This window comes from Oncorhynchus gorbuscha, linkage group LG09 (genome assembly GCF_021184085.1).
Source record: "Oncorhynchus gorbuscha isolate QuinsamMale2020 ecotype Even-year linkage group LG09, OgorEven_v1.0, whole genome shotgun sequence".
NCBI lineage: Eukaryota > Metazoa > Chordata > Actinopteri > Salmoniformes > Salmonidae > Oncorhynchus > Oncorhynchus gorbuscha.
The window spans coordinates 89,964,302-89,990,544 of NC_060181.1; the positions used below are offsets into that span (position 1 = coordinate 89,964,302).

Genomic DNA, 26,243 nt, shown 5'->3' on the forward strand with positions numbered 1-26,243 from the left:
TCGTTGGCTGGCACTCGCTTCATACTCGCCGCCAAACCCACTGGCTCCAGGTCATCTACAAGACCCTGCTAGGTAAAGTCCCCCCTTATTTCACCTCACTGGTCACAATAGCAGCACCCACCTGCAGCACGCACTCCAGCAGGTATATCTCTCTGGTCACCCCCAAAACCAATTTTTACTTTGGCCGCCTCTCCTTCCAGTTCTCTGCTGCCAATGACTGGAACGAACTGCAAAAATCTCTGAAACTGGAAACACTTATCTCCCTCACTAGCTTTAAGCACCAGCTGTCAGAGCAGCTCACAGATTACTGCACCTGTACATAGCCCATCTATACTTTATCCCAAACAACTACCTCTCCCCCTACTGTATTTATTTATTTTGCTCCTTTCCACGCCCATTATTTCTATCTCTACTTTGCACATTCTTCCACTGCAAATCTACCATTCCAGTGTTTATTTTTTTTAAATACATTTTTTTACTTGCTATATTGTATTTACTTCGCCACCATGGCCTTTTTTGCCTTTACCTCCCTTATCCCACCTCATTTGATCACATTGTATATAGACCTATTTTTCTACTGTATTATTGACTGTATGTTTGTTTTACTCCATGTGTAACTCTGTGTTGCTGTACCTGTCGAACTGCTTTGCTTTATCTGGGCCAGGTCGCAATTGTAAATTAGAACTTGTTCTCAACTTGCCTACCTGGTTAAATAAAGGTGAAATAAAAATAAATACAAATTAAAAGATGGTGCACAAAATCTAATATTAAAGAAGTCTCAAGGTTATGCTGGACTGTAGTGATGCCTCTTGCACTAGAGATGCAATGTCTTAAGACCGCTGCGCCACCTTGGATCCCTTCATGAGACTCGGTGAGGTACTCTACCTCAATTTACCTCGCCTGAGGTACTCTACCTCAATCTACCTTGCCTGAGGTAGAGTACCTCAATCTACCTCGCCTGAGGTACTCTACCTCAATCTACCTCGCCTGAGGTAGAGTACCTCAATCTACCTCGCCTGAGGTACTCTACCTCAATCTACCTCGCCTGAGGTAGAGTACCTCATGAAGGGATCCTGAGTGGCGCAGCGGTCTAAGACGTTGCATCTCTAGTGCAAGAGGCATCACTACAGTCCATGGTTTGAATCCAGGTTGTATCACATCCGGCCGTGTTTGGGAGTACCATAGGGCAGCACACAATTGGCCCAATGTCGTCTCGGTTTGGCCGGGGTAGGCCGTCATTGTAAATAAGAATTTGTTCTTAACTGACTTGCCTAGTTATATAAAGGTTAAATAACAAATTGTCACGCCCTGGTCTAAGTAGTTTGTGTTTTTCTTCATGTATTGGGTCAGGCCAGGGTGTGGCATGGAGTTTTTGTATTGTGGTGTGTTTTTTCTTGGGGTTTTGGTGTGTATGTATTTGGGATTGTAGCTAGTGGGGTTATCTAGCAAAGTCTATGGCTGTCTGGAGTGGTTCTCAATCAGAGGCAGGTGCCTATCGTTGTCTCTGATTGGGAACCATATTTAGGCAGCCATGTTCTTTGAGTTTGTTGAGGGTGATTGTCTTGAGTGTCTTGATGTCCTTGTTTGATGTTAGTTGACACAAGTATAGGCTTTTTTCGGTTTTCGTTTTGTTTTTGTAGTGTTCGTGTTTAGTCGTGTTTTACGTTTGTTTAAATAAACATGAATCGCAATCGACACGCTGCAGTTTGGTCCGACTCTCCTTCACCACACCATGAAAACCGTTACACAAATTTAAAAATGACAAGCTGTAGACCACACTATTTACCAAGAGAGTTGTCATCTATATTTTTTTGTAGCTGTCTATTCATTCAAATAAAATTACATTTGTCACATGTGCCGAATACAACAGGTGTAGTAGACCTTACAGTGAAATGCTTACTTACAAGCCTTTAACCAGCATTGCAGTTTTAAGAAAAATTATTATTAAGAAAGTATTTACTAAATAAACAAAAACAACAAAACGTTTAAAAATCCAAAGAAATTAAAGAGCAACAATAAAAGCACAGTACCAAGGCTGTATACGGAGGTAATTGTCATAATATGTACATGTAAGTAGAGGTGAAGTGACTAATGCATAGATAATAAACAGGTAATTGTCATAATATGTACATGTAAGTAGAGGTGAAGTGACTAATGCATAGATAATAAACAGGTAATTGTCATATGTACATGTAGATAGAGGTAAAGTGACTAATTCATAGATAATAAACAGGTAATTGAGGTCATATGTACATGTAGGTAGGGGTAAAGTGACTATGCATAGATAATAAACAGGTAATTGAGGTCATATGTACATGTAGGTAGAGGTAAAGTGACTAATGCATAGATAAGAAACAGGTAAATGAGGTCATATGTACATGTAGGTCGAGGTAAAGTGACAAATGCATAGATAATAAACAGAGAGTAGCAGCAGTGTAATTTTTTGGGGGGGGGAAACAAAGCAAATAGTCTGGGTAGTAATTTGATTAACTGTTCAGGAGTCTTATGGCTTGGGGGTAGAAGCTGTTCAGAAGCCTCTTGGACCTAGACTTGGTGCTCAGGTACCGCTTGCTGTGTGGTAGCAGTGAGAACAATCTATGACTAGGGTGGCTAGAGTCTTTGGCAATTTTTAGGGAATTCCTCTGACACCGCCTGGTATAGATGTCCTGGAGGGCAGGAAGCTTGGCCCCAATGATGTACTGGGCTGTACACACTACCCTCTGTAGCGCCTTGAGGTCAGAGGCTGAGCAGTTGCCATACCAGGCGGTGATGCAACCAGTGATGCTCTCTATGGTGCAGCTGTAAAAAAAAATTGAGGATCTGAGGACCCATGCCAAATCGTTTCAGTCTGCTGAGGGGGAATAGGCGCTGTCCTGTCCTCTTCATGACTGTCTACCACAAACCAATGCTGGCACTAAGTCTGCACTCAACTAGCTGTATAAGGCCATAAGCATACAAGAAAATGCTCATCCTGAGGCAGCACTCCTAGTGGCCGGGGACTTTAATGCAGGAAAACTTCAATCCATTTTACCTCATTTCTACCAGCATGTAACATGTGCAACCAAAGGAAATAAAGCTCTAGACAACTTTTACTCCACACATAGAGACTGGTACAACGCTCAACCTTGCCCTCCATTTTGCAAATCTGACTCTCCACTGGTCCATTGACATGTCACGTGTACATCATTTCAAGACATTCTCTGAAACTCATCTCGGACGCACTGCCTGTCTCCCTGTACTTCACATATGCTTGGACTGATAATAGAATAGGCCCTTACTCCTACTGCAGCCCACAGCCCTGTGTCCACACACACACATGCGCGCAAGCCACCATGGTGTGCATTAAAGACATGTAGGTGGGACAACACTGTGGAGCCTAGCAGGAATGTAAAAAGAGGCCTTGGTTGTATGTTATCCTTGATGGTATGTTATCCTTGGGGATATGTTATCCTTACTGATATGTTATCCTGGGTGATACGTTATCATTGGTGATATGTTATCCTTACTGATATGTTATCCTGGGTGATACGTTATCATTGGTGATATGTTATCCTTGGTGATATGTTATCCTTGGTAGTATGTTATCCTTGGTGATATGTTATTGGTGATATGTTATTGGTGATATGTTACCATTGGTGATATGTTATTGTTGGTGATATGTTACCCTTGGTGATATGTTATCATTGGTGATATGTTATTGTTGGTGATATGTTACCCTTGGTGATATGTTACCCTTGGTGATATGTTACCCTTGGTGATATGTTACCCTTGGTGATATGTTACCCTTGGTGATATGTTACCCTTGGTGATATGTTATCATTGGTGACATGTTATCATTTGTAGTATGTAATCCTTGGTTATATGTTATCCTTGGTAGTATGTTATGCTTCTACACCTGCATTGCTTGCTGTTTTGGGTTTTAGGCTGGGTTTCTGTACAGCACTTTTAGATATCAACTGATGTACAAAGGGCTATGTAAATAAATTAGATTTGATTTTGATTTGTTATCCTTGGTAGTATGTTATCCTTGGTGGTATGTTATCATTTGTAGTATGTTATCCTTGGTTGTATGTTATCCTTGGTTGTATGTTATCCTTGGTGATATGTTATCATTTGTAGGATGTTATCCTTGGTGATATGTTATCATTTGTAGTATGTTATCCTTGGTGATATGTTATCCTTGGTGATATGTTATCATTTGTAGTATGTTATCCTTGGTGATATGTTATCCTTGGTGATATGTTATCATTTGTAGTATGTTATCCTTGGTGATATGTTATCCTGCCCTCTTTTCTTCTGCAGGTCTTAATTTAAAAAAAATCTGCTACAGATAAACCTGAGCTGTGCAGTTGATAATTGCTCATTAAAACCTGCCACAATTTGTAATCTTTCAAATATGCAGGCAGAAGTCTGAACACGGTCATTGTGCTTTCCACTGGGTACAAATTGGTTGAATCAATGTTATTTCAACAAAATGTGTCAGTGTATTGTGACTTGGAATCTACGTGGAAAATGCATTGGATTTAAAAAAGGTGAACTGTTGTTTTGGTGGTATAATTACATCATCACAGTAACCACATTTCCACATAGACAAATCTTGTATAAAATATGTTGAATTTGTGCCTTTGAAATCATGTCAGATCCTCAATGTTCTATCTACTATCTGGAGAGTGGATCTATCTACTGCTATCCATTTAGTCTCTCATCCAGGGTTTTAATGAAGCCCAGCCCTGCTTAGCTTTCATATTTGCCACTCACTACCAATGTGCTGTCGTGAGAATGATTTTTGAGATATCTCTTAATAACTGAACATATTTACTGTTGCTTTTGAAGGCATTCCAAAGGGTAGGTTTAGCAGAGCTAATTAAATGAAACCATATTTTATAAGTCACACATCCTCAATGATACTACTTAGGCATGTACAGTGAGCTCCAAACATGTTGGGACAGTGACACATTTCCTGTTCTTATGGCTCTGTACTCAAGAACTTTGGATTTGAAGTGCAGACTGTCAGTTTTCATTTTTCAGGTTTGTTCATCCATATCGGGTGAACTGTTTAGAATTCACAGCTCTTTTTGTTCATAGTCCCACCATTTTAGGGGACCAAAAGTATTGGGACAAATTCACTTGCCCTTGAACAGGCAGTTAACCCACTGTTCCTAGGCCGTCATTGAAAATAAGAATTTGTTCTTAACTGACTTGCCTAGTAAAATAAAAATATATATTTTTTAAATTATGTGTATTAAAGTAGTCGAAAGTTTAGCATTTAGTCCCATAATCCTATTGTTTTGGATGTGTTTCAGATTACTTGGTACTCCAGAGTAAACGTAAGTTTCACGATAGTTGTTGACATTGATATGAATGCATTTCAACTCAATAGAGAGGATTTCATCAAGTGTCAGAGCTTCTAGTTTCACAAAGCAATGTTTGTACTTGATGTAAGGGCCCTCTAGTGGAAAGACTGCTGTCCTGACACTCATTACACTTACAAAGTTTTGTCTTCCCCCAAAATGAGTCCTAAATGTTATTGTCTCAGAACGAGTCTGAGCTCCAGTCTTATTGTGTTGTTCACAATAGTTACCATTGACAACCAATTTGATAAAATCCCAGAAAACAATGTTCTTTCTTCTGTTATATAGTTTCAGATTATGTGATGTCATCCTGAAACGTACAAATGATTGAGATCGTTATTGAAAATGGTAAACATATTTTCTATTGCTTTGTTTTGTAGTGTCAGGATATATATTTTTTCAATATTGATTCTGTAATTTGCTGTTATAGTAAATGATTAATAGGAAAGGTTAAAGTAATGGGTTTGTAATTCAGATAAGAGATAATTATGATAGATGTATTCAATACATTTGATACTGGAAGATGAATGCCCTTGTCCTAAAACTGACATGTGTTTTCAAACTCTCTTCTGTACATTGCTTGTAGATGTTCAAGGGTCACCGCAGAGAGGTTCAGCATCATTACAATGGAATGACATTTACATTACATTTACATTTAAGTCATTTAGCAGACGCTCTTATCCAGAGCGACTTACAAATTGGTGACAAAGCTGACAAAAACAATTCAAATGTATCATTTGCTGTATGGAATGAACCCCCAGATGGCAGTATAGACTTGTGGACCAGAAATGCATGTTGCCCTCTGAAGGGCTTGTCACTTTTTTCCCATTTAGAATATCATAATGATGAACACTTCTCTGAAATGTTTATGTTATTCCACTCTATTAATAAGAAAGCTGCCATATGTATAGAGCAGAATAATACCCTGTTTGCTATAGAGAATACCTTCATTGCTATAGAGAATACCCTCATTGCTATAGAGAATACCCTGATTGCTATAGAGAATACCCTCATTGCTATAGAGAATACCCTCATTGCTATAGAGAATACCCTCATTGCTATAGAGAATTCCCTCATTGCTATAGAGAATACCCTCATTGCTAGAGAGAATACCCTCATTGCTAGAGAGAATACCCTCATTGCTATAGAGAATACCCTCATTGCTAGAGAGAATACCCTCATTGCTATAGAGAATACCCTCATTGCTATAGAGAATACCCTCATTGCTATAGAGAATACCCTCATTGCTATAGAGAATACCCTCATTGCTATAGAGAATACCCTCATTGCTATAGAGAATACCCTCATTGCTATAGAGAATACCCTGTTTGCTATAGAGAATACCCTCATTGCTATAGAAAATACCTTCATTGCTATAGAGAATACCCTCATTGCTATAGAGAATACCCTCATTGCTATAGAGAATACCCTCATTGCTATAGAGAATACCCTCATTGCTATAGAGAATACCCTCATTGCTATAGAGAATTCCCTCATTGCTATAGAGAATACCCTCATTGCTAGAGAGAATACCCTCATTGCTAGAGAGAATACCCTCATTGCTATAGAGAATACCCTCATTGCTAGAGAGAATACCCTCATTGCTATAGAGAATACCCTCATTGCTATAGAGAATACCCTCATTGCTATAGAGAATACCCTCATTGCTATAGAGAATACCCTCATTGCTATAGAGAATACCCTCATTGCTATAGAGAATACCCTCATTGCTATAGAGAATACCCTGTTTGCTATAGAGAATACCCTCATTGCTATAGAGAATACCCTCATTGCTATAGAGAATACCCTCATTGCTATAGAGAATACCCTCATTGCTATATAGAGAATACCCTCACCACTCATAAAGGATATTGGGCCAAATCCTCAGTTGAAATGCATCTCCATTTTAAGATTTCTCAGATATTGAATGAGAGAAATAATGGCGTTTGCAGTATTTAACATTTGTTTTCATGTCATACTTTCCATTTCATCCGTTTAGTTCGCTTGAGGTGGGCCATGATGACTATGAATGTGTCAGACTCTAGTCAGCGTGTGGTATGTTGTTCTGTCTGTCTGTCTGTCTGTCTGTCTGTCTGTCTGTCTGTCTGTCTGTCTGTCTGTCTGTCTGTCTGTCTGTCTGTCTGTCTGTCTGTCTGTCTGTCTGTCTGTCTGTCTGTCTGTCTGTCTGTCTGTCCGTCCGTCCGTCCGTCCGTCCGTCCGTCCGTCCGTCCGTCCGTCCGTCCGTCCGTCCGTCCGTCCGTCCGTCCGTCCGTCCGTCCGTCCGTCCGTCACCAGGTTATAATGCTAGTTAGATTAGCAGTGATTTACACTGGTTTTCTACTACAATTTTCAGAACACCAGTATGTTAACATTTATTTCTGCAGTTTGTAACAGATTAATAGTGTAGCTGCCCGTGTGAAGCTCAATCACACACCATACAGTTAGAATACACTACCCAGCTATCACATACCTCATAGCTTGATGAGAGCCTGGTTGTCCTATGGTTACTTAGCATACAACCTTCCCACAACTTTATGGGACTGGTGCAAGACAATTGCTTGGATGAGAACCAAATGTGCTAGCTGGGTACATTGTTAGGTTGTGTCTGCCCGTGGCCATCTCTGCCAAATGAAAGGTTACATTACAGTAATGTATTCAGCATGTGTTTGATTTAAGACTAGGCCGATCTTTGGGCTGCCTGAGCAAGCTACCCTGATGGTCTTTCTGCTTCTGATCCATACTCATTTGGCCGGGCATATTTTGCTCGAGCAAATGTTTAGGTTGTGTATCAGTACCTCCTACTTCAGAGTTGTCCTTCTACTTTAGATTTTTTGACTGAGGACAGTCGCCCTCTCTAAAGACTCTACTGTACCAGATAAATGCCTCCTTTGTGCTGCGTCTTCTCCAGCTAGTGAGATTGGGAGAGTTTCAGTGACCCAATTATCTTTAAAGGCACAAGGGTCCGCTTAGATGCTTATTTTTTTACTCTTCTCCGAAAAAGGCCATCTGATTCTAATCAAATCAAATGTATTTATTTAGCCCTTTGTACATCATCTGACATCATTGTACAACACCTGACATCTCAAAGTGCTGTACAGACACCCAGCCTAAAACCCCAAACAGCAAGCAATGCAGGTGTTGAAGCACGTTGGCTAGTAAAAACTCCCTAGAAAGGCCAAAAGAAGAAACCTAGAGAGGAACCAGGCTATGAGGGGTGGCCAGTCCTCTTCTGGCTGTGCCGGGTGGAGATTATAACAGAACATTGCCAAGATGTTCAAATGTTCATAAATTACCAGCATGGTCAAATAATAGGTCTGGGACAGGTAGCACGTCCGGTGAACAGGTCAGGATGCTATAGCCGCAGGCAGAACAGTTGAAACTGGAGCAGCAGCACGGCCAGGTGGACTGGGGACAGCAAGGAGTCATCATGCCAGGTAGTCCTGAGGCATGGTCCTAGGGCTCAGGTCCTCCGAGAGAGAGAAATAAATAATTAAAGAGAGCATACTTAAATTCACACAGGACACCGGATAAGACTGGAGAAGTACTCCAGATATAACAAACTGACCCTAGCCCCCTGACACATAAACTACTGCAGCATAAATACTGGAGGCTGAGACAGGAGGGGTCAGGAGACACTGTGGCCCCATCCAATGATACCCCGGGCCAAACAGGAAGGATATAACCCCACCCACTTTGCCAAAGCACAGCCCCCACACCACTAGAGGGATATCTTGATTCCCTAAGATCTGACCGCTCCGAGGCTCTTTACCCCCAAAACCCTGCCACAAACCAGAGGCAGCAGATGTGACAGGACTTGTGCCTCTTGTACCACACATATCGTCTCCTTTAGACTTATTCAAAGTCTTTCTCTTTAAATGGGTCTAATTGTACAGATACCAATCCAACAACTGTAAAGAAAGAGACATCTAAAAGTTACCCCAGCAGTCACAGCAACACTGATTTCCAGCGTATCCCAGCTCGTAGTTTTACACTCCTTGCAGTATATTGCTCATTTTCATCCCTTTGGTTTATTATAAAGCTTTCTTAGTTTATTCTCTGTTCCACGGGGCCTCAGAGAGATTGTTGTAGATATAACTTTGTCCTCCCTTCCCTAGCCCCCAAAGTGTATCTGTTTTCTGAGTGCCCTCTCCCTGGGGCCATATGGGTGATAAATTACATGAGCTCAGTTCAACACACACACATGCACGCATGAACACACACACACACGGCCACTTCCCCTGACCTTCCTGAGTAGGTCAACATGGCCGCCCCATCACAACTGTCTGCTTTGATGTTCATATAATGTCCGTCCGCTTCATAGCGTTCCTCAGAATGTGGTGTCCCTCTGTGCCCTGACAGACATTATTCTGATATTCATGTCAAATGATTTTTATCCTCACATCCCCTGACCAATTTTTTAACTGTAGGACTCTGCATAGTGATTTTTTTTCCCAAATTGCATGTCTTGTAATGTCTTGTGATTGAAATGAAGCCCTCTAGTCATTTGAAAGAATATAAGGCCCAGAGATCTCAGGGGCTCTGGGCCTTGACTGCCTCTCCTGTGTTCCAAACTGGAAGTGTGATTGCATTACCTCAGTGAACGAATGTGGTGTGGTGGTCTATATGCTATACATCTACTGTTGGTCTGATTCTGGTGTTCTATATGCTATACATCTACTGTTGGTCTGATTCTGGTGTTCTATATGCTATACATCTACTGTTGGTCTGATTCTGGTGTTCTATATGCTATACATCTACTGTTGGTCTGATTCTGGTGTTCTATATGCTATACATCTACTGTTGGTCTGATTCTCCTGTATTTGGTCTTTCTTTCCAACATCACAGTATAGGACTACTGATTGGTCCTCTTGAATATCCAATGAGATCCAATGCTGACCATAATCATATGCATCTCACTCTATCATTTCTTGTGAAGCAGGCTTATTACTCTGATGCTTGATGTTCAACAAAGTATAAATGCATTTAAATTGGATTTGTTGGGAACTTTTTTCTCATGTTAGAAGGATTAAACAGCTAGTCACATTCCATATAGCCTAAAGTAGACACTTCAATTCAGGCAACAGATGTTTTCATTTGTTTTTATGCTTCATCTTAGAGCAATGTTTAGTTTTAGGCATTCTTTAAAGGGATAAACACATGGCATGTTATTTTGAAGGCATCTTGTGGTACGCGGTAAACAATAAGGTTCCTCTTTATCTGGTTTCAGATGGCAGTGAAACCTCCTTTTCCACAAGTTCTATAATGATAAAACAGATGGCAGTGAAACCTCCTTTTCCACAAGTTCTATAATGATGAAACAGATGGCAGTGTTCCATGACTTTAAAAACGAGTTCAAAAGCACATTCTCAAAGTGACATTTCTGTAGGAATCTATGATCTGTCATGTGGTTCATGTTATAACCTCAGCATCTGTTGGCACAGCCAAATAATTCACAGAAAGATTGGACAGAATTAAGCAAGGTGTAGAATTTACCTTGAAATGCTTACTTACATGCCCTTAACCAACGATGCAGTTTTTGCGTTTTTTTTAAGTAACACAACAATAAAACAGTAAAATAACAATAGATCTCTCTGAGATTGTATTTGAGTCATCGAATAGAACACATACTCAGTCAATGATAATGGAAAGGGAGGCCATCTGTTATCTCTTTGGGACTGTAAAGATCGGACTCTTTTTTTTAAATGTTCACCTAAAATTACATACCCAAATCTAACTGTCTGTAGCTCAGGATATGAAGCGAGGATATGCATATTGTTGATACCATTTGAAAGTAAACAATTTGACGTTTGTGGAAATGTGAAATTAATGTTGGAGAATAAAATAAAATATATATATATATAACACATTAGATCTGGTAAAAGATAATACAAACAAAAACGTGCGTATTCATTTATTTTTTGTTCCATCATCTTTAAAATACAAGAGAAAGGCCATACATTAGGGTTAGGATCCTAGGTAATTTAGATTTTGTCCACAAGATGGCAGCAGTGGGTGTGTAAAGTTTCAGCCTGATACAGGGAAGAATTACCTCAACACACAATATTTTGCATCAAGTCTGCCAGGAGTTTGCCCAAATGTGCCGATTTGGTCAATTTATAAATTTTCAAGTACATAACTATAGAGAACATAAAAAAATGCTATGTTAATAAAAAATAATGTTTACACACACACAGTACCATCATACACGATGAATCATTAGCTTAAACACTAACCTTAACACATCTAGATAGCCGGGCGGGGTGGGTGTGGAGCCAGAGACAGCGGTGGGGTCAAACTGTAAACCCCAGTTCCTACATTGGTATATAACAATTGATTTTGTCAAACAAAACTACTCTACATTTTATCTCTGAGACCCTCAGGATGGCAAATTAGAAAAAGATTACTAAATGTAAGTACACAATTTACCTTCAGAGGTGAATGTGTCAAACCAGTTGCAGTGATAAAAGTGTTTTGTTGTTGTGCACTATCCTCAAACAATAATTAATATAATAATATATATATATGCCATTTAGCAGACGCTTTTATCCAAAGCGACTTACAGTCATGTGTGCATACATTCTACGTATGGGTGGTCCCGGGGATCGAACCCACTACCCTGGCGTTACAAGCGCCATGCTCTACCAGAAGGTTGGCTATTGCTCTACCTTCCCGGAAGGTTGGCTATTGTATACAACGTTTTCTAGTCACATTATCGCATATTGAGCAACAACTTGCCCGGTATAGGGACACCGATCCCATAGAGGTTTTTAAACTAAATTCTCATTCTTGACAAAGAGTTTTGAACGTATTCATATCTATAAGCAAGTTCACATTTGTCTTATTCTTCATTCACTTCTTCACATTTGTCCAAACTATCAGAGTTATGTCAAGTCTGAATCCAAGACCAAGTCTTGTTTAATAAGGACAGAAGTTTGACTCTTGTCCTACAACATGGTATGCACTAGTTCCTGTGCCTCTTAGGCTTGTGCCGGGCCAGTACTCTTTTCCTGCCATTTTCCCTGTGACTCAGTAATCCTGACGGGGATTGTGTTTGGTGCTGTGTTCCAAGAGGCTTTTATTTCCAATTCCAAATGTGCATGATTACCTCACCCCTCTCACACACCCTCTCCTCCTTTATACTTTGATCTGTTTGTTTTAGAGGAATACTGTAATACGGGAGGAAATTAAAAACGTTGAAAATGGTTCAATGACATTGGTAACAGTGATACGGTGTTATAGTTCCTTGTTGGAAGGGAGTATGGGTAGATATTATATGGCTTTTCAGAAACAACGTCACTAGACATCTCAACAAATTACATTTTTATTTTGGTCTACTTTTGAATATAAATGGATGTCATGTTGGTTATGATACCTACCCACAAACCGACTTTTGGATCGATGATTTGAATGGACAACAAACTTGGTGAATGACAAACGTGTTTTAATTAATGGCAACTTGGTCCTTGGCCTCCTCTTTTCAGACTGGGTGCTGCCCGGGATACTAAGTAACCTGGATTGAGTTATTTTTCATGGTGACCCTTAGACAAATGTTTTATTGATGTTGTCCATGAGCCGTCTTTCTACTTGAGAATGGGGAATCAATTAGAGGGGGCACAGTCCACTTCCTGTAAACCTCTGAATAGCATGGATGTTTATAACTGCTATTTCTCCTTTATGTCATCCAAAGCCAAAGATTTAGACATTCATTTATATTCATATCAAGGCAAACGCAGAAGCCCCGTTTATACCCGGTGGGACTCATATTTCAGGTGTAGAGATTATTATTATTTTTAAACACATTGTGATCAGATCTTCCTGGTAGGTAGTCAGGCTTGCGTTGTGTCTGTATATCAATCAAGTGTAGACAGCTCTGGATTGTCAAACATTTTAAATCATCATTATACCGACCTCTAAAATCATTGCCAGATAGCACCTTTGACTTATGGCATCAGAAATGTTCTTAAAATAAATAAATCCATATTGTTTCGAAAGAATATCTGTCAAATAATTTGCATACAGAGAGGTGCCAGCTAATCTGGTCACAATGCGGACACAGTGGATGGATTAATACACTGTGCACACCTAGCACATAATATTCTGAGAACCATATGTTTCTTATAGTTTGGTGAGAGCGTGGTTGTCCTGTGGTTATTTTACATACACCATCCCACAACATTCTGGGAACCATATGTTCCTTACAGTTTGGTGAGAGGGTGGTTGTCCTGTGGTTATTTTACATACAACCATCCCACAACGTTCTGAGAACCATATGTTTCTTATAGAATTTCAGTACTTCAGTTTAACATTTCCTACATTTTCCCCATGGTTCTATTTAAAGTAATGTTGTTAAATTGTTCCCGAGTACGTGAAGAAACAACGTTCTTCTGTGAGAATTTCAGGACTTCAGCGTAACATATTCTTCATGTTTCCTCGTGGTTTTCTTAACATTCCCTTTAACCGGTCAGAAAACATGTGGCTTTGTTCCCAGAACCAATGGAAAACCAAAACGTTCCCACAACTTCTAAGGAACCAAATGTGCTAGCTGGGTATTGAGCAGATCACAGATCTCACATGTTAGTGCAAGGTGTAAAAAAAAAGCACTAGATTCTTGAGATCTGTACAGTTGTGAAAATAATGTTTGGCAGTATAATCCTCTTTGAATGTTTTGCCTACTACATTCTTTGCTCTTCCAGGTTAAGGGGAAACCCTGGCCAACAATAATAGTTCCTTTGGAGGAAATTAATTATTATATTCTGAGAAATTTGGAGCACATGATTTTACACTATTATTCATAAATGAACTGTCTTATGATCTAAATACAGATTGTTGATATCAGTAGATTTGACCTATATGAAAATATTACATTACATTTAATATGAGCCTATGCACATTTTTAACATGTAATAACAGTGTAACATGACTTACATGATATCTATTGCTGTGTAACTCCAGAGAAAATGTCTCTGAGAGGCTGATTGAAATAGAAGAGTCTATCTCCATAGTGACATTGGAGAGCTACTCAACTATCCTGCCATGTAAATCTGGCTCCCTTAGCGCCCCTCTCTCTCTCTCCTCACTCTCAACAAGCTGCTGATTGTAGTCTTACAAGTCACATAGATTCCCCAATAAAACCCCAGTCAACAAATGGGTTTTTACCAACAATTCCACAGGAAGTGAAGATCTAAGCTACTGCTGTTGAACAAACTGAGGAATTCAGCACAATTAAATGTGTCTGCCCCTGTGAAATAGGGCACTCTGCTACTTCTTCTCAGTGGTAAACCTCTTATATAAGCCTAAATGGACATCTGTAAAAAAGGACATATTACCTCGAAGGTATGCGGTGGATTGAAATTACTGAGGATAATAGTGGATGATATTGCCACTCCTATTTGCCACATTTTCAATCTAAGCCTACTAGAAAGTGTGTGCCATCCAGCCTGAAGGGAAGCTAAATTCATTCCTCAACCCAAGAATAGTACAGCCCCCTTTACTGGCTCAAACAGCCAACCAACTTGTGTTTGACCAGAAACAATGCTATTTTACAGTAAACAAATTGCCAACAGACTTTCACGATGCTTATAGGGAAGGACATTCTACAAGCACAGAACTTACACAAATGACTGATGATTGGCCGAGAGAAATTAATGATAATAATATTGTGGGGCTGTTTTGCGACTTTTGAAATTATCGATCATAGTCTGCTGCTGTAAAAACGTATATGTTATGGCTTTACATCCCCTGCTATATTGTGGATAAAGAGTTACCTGTCTAACAGAACAGAGAGGGTGTTCCTTAATGGAAGCATCACCAACATAATCCAGGTAGAATCAGGAATTCCCCAGAGCAGCTGTCAAGGCCCCTTACTTTTTAAAATCTTTACTAATGACTAATGACTGCAACACTTAACAAAGAGCTGCAGTTAGTTTTAGATGAGTATGGGTATATAATGAGTATGAGTATATTTAGATAGTATGGCAAGAAATAACTCATTTCAGGTGACTATCTCATGAAGCGGGTTGAGAACCCACAAATGCCGATGCTCCAGATACTCAACTAGTCTAAAGAAGGCCAGTTTTATTGCTTCTTTAATCAGAAGAGACTGTAGCAGCAACATTATGTACAAGATGAGTTACAAACAATGTGAAATAACAAACAAAATAGCACAGTTGGTTAGTAGCCCGTAAAATGGCTGCCCCACCCTCCGGCACCATTATCCATGTGAGGGTGACACCCATACTACTGAACACAACAGACTGTCACTGCCATACTACTGAACCACAACAGACTGTCACTCACATACTTCTGAACCACAAGAGAGGGTCACTCACATACTTCTGAACCACAAGAGAGGGTCACTCACATACTTCTGAACCACAAGAGAGGGTCACTCACATACTTCTGAACCACAAGAGAGGGTCACTCACATACTTCTGAACCACAAGAGAGGGTCACTCACATACTTCTGAACCACAAGAGAGGGTCACTCACATACTTCTGAACCACAAGAGAGGGTCACTCACATACTTCTGAACCACAAGAGAGGGTCACTCACATACTTCTGAACCACAAGAGAGGGTCACTCACATACTTCTGAACCACAAGAGAGGGTCACTCACATACTTCTGAACCACAAGAGAGGGTCACTCACATACTTCTGAACCACAAGAGAGGGTCACTCACATACTTCTGAACCACAAGAGAGGGTCACTCACATACTTCTGAACCACAAGAGAGGGTCACTCACATACTTCTGAACCACAAGAGAGGGTCACTCACATACTTCTGAACCACAAGAGAGGGTCACTCACATACTTCTGAACCACAAGAGAGGGTCACTCACATACTTCTGAACCACAAGAGAGGGTCACTCACATACTACTGTGTTCTAGAAGCTTTGCTCATGATTCATGAGTGAACTCTTTACGCATTTACAATCCCGTTGATATTCTATGGAAAAATGTGCCTGATGTCAAGCCTTTTCTCTTAAAACAGCAACTACTCCAAAATATCATTTCAATTATTTTTTCACAATATATAGAGTGAGGGAAATGTTGTGCTATTCTTATAACTCATTTCTGTGTTCTATTCATGTTCGGTTCTAATAACCAATTTCCTTGTCCACGAAAGTGGCTGACTGTACAAATCACACCTATCAGTAGCTGCAATTTAGCATTACGCCCAGACCATTTTTTTTTAGAACGAATGACCGTGTTTTGAGAACAAAAGAAAGATATCTCAGTTTTAAAGTCTCAGTTTAGAGAGGAGAAGCCTCGTGGGGTGTTGGTCTGTCACATGTTATGAAACAGTATTGGTCACATGAATAGAACAAACCGGTAATTGTTAATTAATTATGGTAAATCATGCAAATATAACTTGCCTCTGTATCGCAGTATATAAGGTGACTGTTGGGACAGCCCGGGAGAGTTTTCTGACAGAAATGTGTACTACGGTGCATTGAGATGGTTGGAACCTCTCCAGCACGCTGACAAATAAATTATGATTAATTTAAGATTGACTTTGAGTGTCCCTGTGTAAGAATTTCCATGACGATAGTGAAGAACAGTAGATGTTCCTTCTATCTCTCGGTGAGACATAGCTGGTAGTGGTTCCCTTCTCTATGTGTTGTCCTTGCCATGTTGGGTGAAAGCCCTGCTTGACCATGAAGTGGCCCATTGACAATTGGCCATTTGGCCGACAGTGAAAAGACTGGGCCTGCAGAACACTGCGGCCTCCTTGGATACCGGATACCAATGCACTGGATCGATGCTGATTGGCATTGTGTGTTTTTCCACTCTTTAATGAGAAGCAGAGAGACTGGAATGATGGTGAGGCTGAGGGGGACGATATGGTTCCCCAACTGGTGGTCTACATGCCCGAATTGGCCCCTCTGGTGATTTCAATAAGTTTTCTGACCAATTATTTATTTTTTGTTATCGAACATCAGAAACTGTAAAAACAGCCGAAAATGAGCTCCAAGGGATTTATTTTAGGAAATCTGTACCTAAGTATTTCCTTGCATTGACTAAATAGAGAGACGATGTGATCGTTTCTCAATGTAATCTAGGTTTGATATTATTATGTTTTTGTCAAATTCTATATCTGTTTGGGTTTATTGCGGTCAATTTGCAGAGTACAAAGTATTTGTAATTATATTCTGGACCACTGACCATTCGCTTTTAAAAAGATTAATTAGATTGATAAACAAGGTAGGTAATAGAATGTAGTTGGGAATTCAATCCGTATTGCAGAAGTATGGCGCAATATACACGTTATAGCTTGATTGGAATGTAAAGGCAATGTTCCCGCGTTCGCGGAAACTTCATTCACTGTGCATATGTCAGCTCAATCGAAAATGACCTTGACTATTTCAACTCGGATCTTCCGCCATACTTCCGTGGGAGAAATTGAATACAATCCTTAGATACTACAGCCATTGCCCTCTAATGTTTTGTCTTTGATTTCTACATTGAGTTATTGGACAGCAGGTTAGATTCACTGACGCTGCAGGTCTGGGGTTAACCTATGATCTGTGGTGAATGCTCATTGGTTCTTTGTCCTTGTTGACTTTCTTGCACAGGATAGCCCAGCTGACATGATAACACCTTATCCAAAACATTGGATTACTGGGAGCTTCATGGGTAGACAGGATACTACAGCATTGAGAATAAGCCTTGGCTTACCCTGCAGTGCTAAGCCAGTCTCGCCAGACAAATATATATATATATTTTTTATATAACTTTATATAACTTTAATTGGGATTACAAATGTATTACCTTCCCTCAAAACAGTTTAGTTAAGGCATAGAGCATAGTATGAGTCATAACACCCATAAAACCTAGCGGTCAAACAAGGAAATGGTTTCAATGATTTTTCCCATAGGGGATTTTAGAAACACTTCTAATATATATATTGATAAAAGTAATCTTTTCCTAGAGATATTTACATGGTAATCAAAACATCACACCTGAGTAAATCTACACAAAACACAGCCCTTATTTTAAGTGTTTCTAAAATCCCCTATGGGAAAAAAGAATGGTGGAAAAACTATTGGAATAATTTCCTTGTTTGACCACTAGGTTTTATGGGTATTATGACAGCTCCACTGTGGGGCTCTATTATGTGGATAAATTAACCCAGATCTTGTCTTCACAAAGGCAAACCTGCAATGGTCTAAGTTTAGACATTGGCCTTTTATCTGGACCAGCAGATAAAAGGCCATAAACCAAGATAAAGTATCAAGGGTTGAATGACCAACAAACTTCTCTGTTCTCTGAAGAGGAGAGAGGTGAGGGGCCCGAACATAGTGCTGTCCTGTCCTGGCTCTAAAAACATATTGTAATACAGATACTCTACTCTTTCTAAAGAACTATTTGAACTATACTGTATACAAGGATATATATATATATGAATAGTGTACAAATAGTATTTTCGTTGTCTCTTGGTGTCTTTCCTATATATAACTCATATTTTATTTATTTGTTATGTAATATCTTATATTGTTCTTGTCTAGTACTGTTTTATGTGAACTCCAGGAAGAGTAGCTTATGCATGTGCAGTAGCTAATGGAGATCCTAATAAACTAAACTAATCAATCCTACACACCAATCCTCTGGTGGTGACGTCAGTCAGCCTGTCTCCAAACGGGACCACGCGCAGCAGCAACTCAGTGGACTAGTCTGGCGTTCGCTGTGCATCTCCGGTCGCAACATCGCCCGTTAGCTGAACTTTCAACAGACACCTCATCTTCAGAAACTGGGAAACAAAAATGGGTACGTTTCTATTTAAATATTAATTCCTTTTTCTGTTTGAGTTAAAAACTTGCATTATAAAATAACAACTTGTTCCATGCCGGTTCTGTTTGGTCCCCCCCCCCCCCACTGAGCTTTCTCCGCGCAAAGCGCATCTTAAATTGTCATGTTTACAATACGTTTCAACCCAATTCATTTTGATCTGACCGGGTTTGCTAGTCTATCAGCATTAAAGAGTAGTTGAACAACTTGTGCAACTTGATAAGAGGGAGATCGATCTCAAAGGATTTCCATACAGTCAGCGCAGCTCGGTATGGGCTGAGTAGTTCCAACAGGGGTTGACAACCCAAGTCACTATCAGTATATGTTTATATGATATATATATATATATTAATCCACATACTGCTCTTTTGTTTCTCAACTTCTAACTAAATGGCTTATTGATCACAAATCCATGTTTATAATGACAACTTGAATGTTCCTGTGTAGATGGGTGTTGATGAAAACATGATATTGTTTATTGATTGGTCAGACAAATGCATTCTCCAATAAGCCTATAGAAGAGCGTCAGATTGATGACTGACGTGTGGAATGATTTGAGGGTGTTTTTTTCTCCAGCTAAAGACATCTGTGTATGTAACTCAGTACAGCTGTTACTAATGCGTTTCAGAGTTATGTGGGCAGACAGTGGATGAGTTTTAGTTTGTAGACAAAAACATCCATTATGCTGTGTCATTTGGTTATCAAAACAAACTTGGAGGCCATTGACTCCATCATTTTCACCTTGTCTCAGTCTCTGGGCAAGTCACGCTGTGTCGTGCCATGCGATGTGAAGGGCTGCACTGGGACTGGGAGTAGTGATACTAGGGTGTAATTCCTGTGTCCCACTGGGCTCTCTGACTCAGTCCCAAGTGTTGTCCATCTGTGTTCCCAGCCACCCTGGGGATGCATGCCTGGGAGGAGAGAGCTAGCTAGGCGCCAATGCCACAGGTTCAGCAACATACTTCTTAAAGGCTCCCAGCAGACTTATGAGCTTTGTGGCTGTAAGAGACTGTGTGCCAGATGGGACAGACAGTATAGAGGACTCTCAGTCGCCCCCATGTTGTCTAAGCTGGAAAGCTGCAGTCATAGTCTTTTATGTTCATAATATCATAATGCACGGCCCTTCATTAACATTCTCATTCATGCAGAAAAAGACTGTTGACCCTATCCAAGGTAGGCCTAATATGTTGCTTTGTTTTCAGTCTACCACAGTGGTAACCAATAGTATTTTACTGGGTTAGCTGAGCCTTCCTTCTTACAGTGATAGATGGGTTCTGAGAAAACCAATGGAATGGAACTCTCCTCTTCTGTAGCTCAGTTGGTAGAGCATGGCGCTTGTAACGCCAGGGTAGTGGGTTCGATCCCCGGGACCACCCATACGTAGAATGTATGCACACATGACTGTAAGTCGCTTTGGATAAAAGCGTCTGCTAAATGGCATATATATATATATTTGCAATGGTGCAGCTGAGGCTATGGAGGGACTGGGAGGTGAAAACACTGACAGTGTGAGAATGTGTATCAACAGCATTCATTCATTTCCTCTGAAGCTCCCACAGTGGACTCATTGGGCTCCTAATTTGGCCCCGCTCCTTTGTGTGTGACCTCAGTGGCTGTTGATGCAGTGGGAAGTTCACTGAATTGAAAGTTGCGGAGTAGACGGACTCCCTGTAAGATAACACATTGCAGCCCCTCATCCTGTATCTCTCTCTCTCTCTCCCTCTCTAAGAGGATATTGGCCTGCATTACAACTGACCATGTGTATTGTCCACTGCCTCGGGCTCTGTTCATATTCAAATCCTCTCAGTAGGGCTTTAAGACAACAAGTCCCCTAGGAGGCATGGGAACGAGTAATTCCATTTTCTATTCACTTTAACCACTTCAACCTACCATTGAGTGAAGTAGTGATTGCTGATGGTCTTCTTGTAATGAGGTATTGGTTGAGCACGGGCACACCGGTAGCGTTCACACCGGAAGCGTTTGCCGGCTGAAGGTACTCAGCACCTCTGACCAGAGTGCCAGCTGTAATTTGCAACCTGAGTGCAAAACCGATTCTACATGTAGATTTGTGCGAAAATGCCGCCAGTCAGACGTCCACCGGCAGGGAGGACCCTAAAACACACTGCGCCGAACAAACGGCAGACCGACATTCGGTGCGGTGTGTGCCATCCATATAACTCTGTCACCACGAGAACCACTAATATAAGAAGTGCGCTAGCAGCCTGTAATGTGTTGATGACTATCATGACCACTGAAAAGTAGAAAACAAGCGTAAGGATCTCTCAAGTGGTTTGGATGATTAAACTGTTTTCTTTCAGCGTAAAGAATGTCTTACGGTTGTTCAGGGATACTTGTTGTTTTCCATGCTTCGTAGGAAAACACACTGAAGACCGCTGTAGATTAAATCAGGAATGCAGGCATGTACTGGTGACTACACCCCAAAATAAACGGGATGACTTGAAGCCATGGAGAACAGTGTCATGTTTTGTCTTAGATTGTCTTGTCATTTTGCTTTTTCCTCTGTTCATTTTCCCCCTGCTGGTCTTTTTAGGTTCGTTCCCCTTTTTCTCTCTCCCTTCCTCTCTCTCTTCTCTCTATCGTTCCGTTCCTGCTCCCAGCTGTTCCTATTCCCCTAATCAATCATTTAGTCTTCCCACACCTGTTCCTTATCTTTTCCCCTGATTAGAGTCCCTATTTCTTCCCTTGTTTTCCGTTCCTGTCCTGTCGGATCCTTGTCTATTGTTCACCGTGCTGTGTCTGTGTATCGCCCTGTCGTGTCGTGTTTCCCTCAGATGCTGCGTGGAGAGCAGGTGTCTGAGTCTGCTAGGTTCAAGTGCCTTCCCGAGGCAACCTGCAGTTCTTGATCGAGTCTCCAGTCTGTTCTCGTCATTACGAGTGGAATTATGTCTTATGTTTGTAGAATTACTTTACTGGATTAAAGACTCTGTTTTCGCCAAGTCGCTTTTGGGTCCTCATTCACCTGCATGACAAACAGATGATACTTCTCAGAGATCCGACTGTAGATAACTGACAACTGTCTACAGTATATTTGATTCCCTCATCTCTTTCTCCTGGTGGTGGTGTCACATTTAAAACATTCCCCACTGTTTCTCTCATGCGTCTATGGTGTTAAATATGTACTATACCAGTGGATATACTGAGGATGTGGGAGGATCTGGATCTTGGCTCTGACTGGGGCCTGTGAAGCACAAAGTGAGACTTGATTCAGCATGGAGTTAGATGTTCCCAATGTTCTGCAAACTTCTATTCAGCTCTAAAGTCAGGTGACATTCACCTGTCCACTTAGCATTGACCTCCGTTGCTATGTACCTCCTCCATGCCAACAGCCCTGAGTAGTAACTTGTGAAATCATGCAGCACTAAACTATGGCCCCTTGGGAAATTAGCATGATCTAAACTATGGCCCGTTGGGAAATTAGCATGATCTAATCTATGTCCCCTTGGGAGATTAGCATGATCTAAAACTATGTCCCATTGGGAAATTAGCCTGTTCTAAACTATGGCCCCTTGGGAAATTAGCATGATCTAAACTTTGGCTCCTTGGGAGATTATCGTGATCTAAGAAAGAGAGGATAACTGATCATTCATGATATACAGCAGCTGAGAAAGTAATTTATGTCTGCAATACAGGGGCCTAGGAGTGACTACTTGCTGTTTCATTATTTAAAGTAAAGGTGGCATCAATATTTGTCTGCCATTGCTGCACCTACCGCCGGTTTATAGCGGTTCTGTAAGGAAACAGGTGGCAGATGCCAAAAGGGGAAAATCACAAGCTTGTCAATTTCTAATTGATAGAGACAATTGTCAATATGAAAGATAAATTAATAGGCTTGTGAGTTTTGAAGTATATACTGGTTAACATGTAGGGCTGTCTTGTGACTGCAGGAGTAAAGGCTAATCAAATACAACAAATGATGGACTTACTTGACTCTGAACAGCTCGTCTCTGTTAGTTTTAGAGTGGGACATTGATAGCCGAAAAGAGAAGAAAAAAAATCCTGCATGGAAACTCTTGAACTCCTTAGTTTAAAAAACAGTTTTTCTCTGTTGTTTACAGCCAGCACTCAACACAATAGTTCTCTGGAAAGAGTGATTCACAACTGGCGTTAAACTTCGAGATCTAAACGGAGCTCCGTTGTTTATGACTGTAATCTGAGAAAGAGATAAATATTCACTTGATTGCTAACCCACTTTCGAAACTCTCGTTTCATGACTCATCTAATGAGTGCAGTTGTCTGTCATCGGATTTGTGTGCCTCTACTACTCAAGGTCTACAACTTGGTTATGTTTGACAACTTGTGTGAAATGTTGCTCGTCTCCCTCAATCCCAATGCTGATGTCTCCATCGACTGTAATTTTAGAATGTCATTCTTCACTGCACTGATACACTAAACATACGTTGTGTTCATCTCTGCCTGATGAAACGGTCTTTCCCAAACATATGAGGAACATACATTGAGGGGATTAAACTGCCTTTCAATGACTGTTTTTGAAACCAGTGGACACACAGTGAAAAATGCGCTCGTATAACAGCTGCATAGTGTGGATCCCAGCCTATTGAATATAAGTGGGGCTTTTATTGCTCAATCTAATACATGCTGATATAAAAATATATATCCATAGACCTAATGGACACATTCTCAAACTTGTACACTTTTGATACACTTAAAGGGACAATCTGTAGTTTCTACATCCATTTTTTGGACTTATAAATGAGATATATTAATGTAAAGATATAATTTAATTGTATTGTTATATGTAGTAGACAGCGATAGGTTAGAAGAAGCCTACATAACCAACCCATAAATGAAAATGTAACATCCGTATATGGCCAGCTATGTAAACTTTAACATTGATTTATCCTGCAATAGATGTCGTTCAATTGGTAAACATACATTTTTGTATTCTTCTAATGCCTCTTAAGGGGAAATTAATCTAAAAGTAACTGAATGTAATCAGATTACATTACTGAGTTTGGGTAATCCAAAAGTTACGTTACTGATTACAATTTTGGACATGTAACGGATTACATTTAGAAATGTATATACACAGTGACCCTGTATTCTAAGCTGGACAATGGGAAACGAGAGGAAATGAGAGGAGAGGAGAGGAAAGGAGGGGAAAGGAGAGGAAAGGAGAGGAAAGGAGAGGAGAGGACAGGAGAGGAAATGAGAGGAAATGAGAGGGTGAGGAGAGGGAGAGGAGAGGAAAGGAGAGGAGAGGAGAGGAGAGGAAAGGAGAGGGAGAGGAGAGGAGAGGAAAGGAGAGGGAGAGGAGAGGAAAGGAGAGTGAGAGGAGAGGAGAGGAGAGGAAAGGAGAGTGAAATGAGAGGAAAGGAGAGGGAGAGGAGAGGAAAGGAGAGGGAAAGGAGAGGAAATGAGAGGAGAGGAAAGGAGAGGGAAAGGAGAGGAAATGAGAGGAGAGGAGAGGAAAGGAGAGTGAGAGGAGAGGAAAGGAGAGTGAAAGGAGAGGAAATGAGAGTGAGAGGAGAGGAGAGGAAATGAGAGGAGAGGAAAGGAGAGGAGAGGAAAGAAGAGGGAAAGGAGAGGGAGAGGACAGGAAAGGAGAGTGAGAGGAGAGGAGAGGAAATGAGAGGAGAGGAGAGGAAAGGAGAGGGAGAGGAGAGGAAAGGAGAGGGAAAGGAGAGGAAATGAGAGGAAAGGAAAGGAGAGGAAAGGAGAGGGAAAGGAGAGGGAGAGGAGAGGAAAGGAGAGTGAGAGGAGAGGAGAGGAAAGGAGAGTGAAATGAGAGGAAAGGAGAGGGACAGGAGAGGAAAGGAGAGGGAGAGGAGAGGAAAGGAGAGGGAAAGGAGAGGAAATGAGAGGAGAGGAAAGGAGGGGAAAGGAGAGGGAGAGGAGAGGAAAGGAGAGTGAGAGGAGAGGAGAGGAAAGGAGAGTGAAATGAGAGGAAAGGAGAGGGAGAGGAGAGGAAAGGAGAGGAAAGGAGAAGAAAGGAGAGGGAAAGGAGAGGGAGAGGAGAGGAAAGGAGAGTGAGAGGAGAGGAGAGGAAAGGAGAGTGAAAGGAGAGGAAAGGAGAGGGAGAGGAGAGGAAAGGAGAGGGAGAGGAGAGGAAAGGAGAGTGAGAGGAGAGGAGAGGAAAGGAGAGTGAAAGGAGAGGAAAGGAGAGGGAGAGGAGAGGAAAGGAGAGGAAAGGAGAGGGAGAGGAGAGGAAAGGAGAGGGAAAGGACAGGAAATGAGAGGAGAGGAAAGGAGATAAAATTAAAGGAAATGAGAGGAAAGGAGATGAAAGGGGAGGAAATGAGAGGGAATGAGAGGAAATGTTCCATAGCTGTGAACGTCATGCCACTGGGCGAGTGTTTTCACTCTCTGAATCAACGGCTTGTCAACCGATGCCTGAGCAATAACAGAGGGTGAGATAATGTTTCCCATGCTCTTAGTTGATTCAAGATGATCTCGGTTAGAGGTCGTGTGTGTAGGCAGGGTTGGGGAGTTACATGTAAAGGATGTGTATTTGAACCCAATAATGGTTGAATTCAAGAAGTTTAAGCTGCCTATCAATGACTGTTTTTGAAACCAGTGGACAGCCAGTAAAAAATGCGCTCGTATAACAGCTGCATAGTGTGGATCCCAGCCTATTGAATATAAGTGGGGCTTTTATTGCTCAATCTAATACATGCTGATATAAAAAAATATATCCATAGACCTAATGGACACATTCTCAAACTTGCACACTTTTGATACACTTAAAGGGGCAATCTGTAGTTTCTACATCCATTTTTTGGACTTATAAATGAGATATATTAATGTAAAGATATAATTTAATTGTATTGTTATATGTAGTAGATAGCGATAGGTTAGAAGAAGCCTACATAACCAACCCATAAATGAAAATGTAACATCCGTATATGGCCAGCTATGTAAACTTTAACATTGATTTATCCTGCAAAAGATGTCGTTCAATTGGTAAACATACATTTTTGTCTTCTTCTAAGGCCTCTTAAGGGGAAATTAATCTAAAAGTAACTGAATGTAATCAGATTACATTACTGAGTTTGGGTAATCCAAAAATTACGTTACTGATTACAATTTTGGACATGTAACTAGTAACTGATTACATTTAGAA

At 40.7% G+C, this 26,243-nt stretch overlaps 1 protein-coding gene across 1 annotated transcript in view; it reads left to right on the top strand.

Annotated features, from left to right (window-relative positions):
- The first annotated feature begins 18,973 nt into the window (after positions 1-18,973).
- LOC124044247 (neuronal membrane glycoprotein M6-b-like) overlaps positions 18,974-26,243 on the top strand; it is a 68,087-nt gene continuing 60,817 nt past the window's right edge. The window contains exon 1 of the mRNA XM_046363859.1: positions 18,974-19,120. Coding sequence (XP_046219815.1) covers positions 19,117-19,120 — 4 coding nt within the window. The 5' untranslated portion in view covers positions 18,974-19,116. The remainder of the gene's footprint in view (positions 19,121-26,243) is intronic.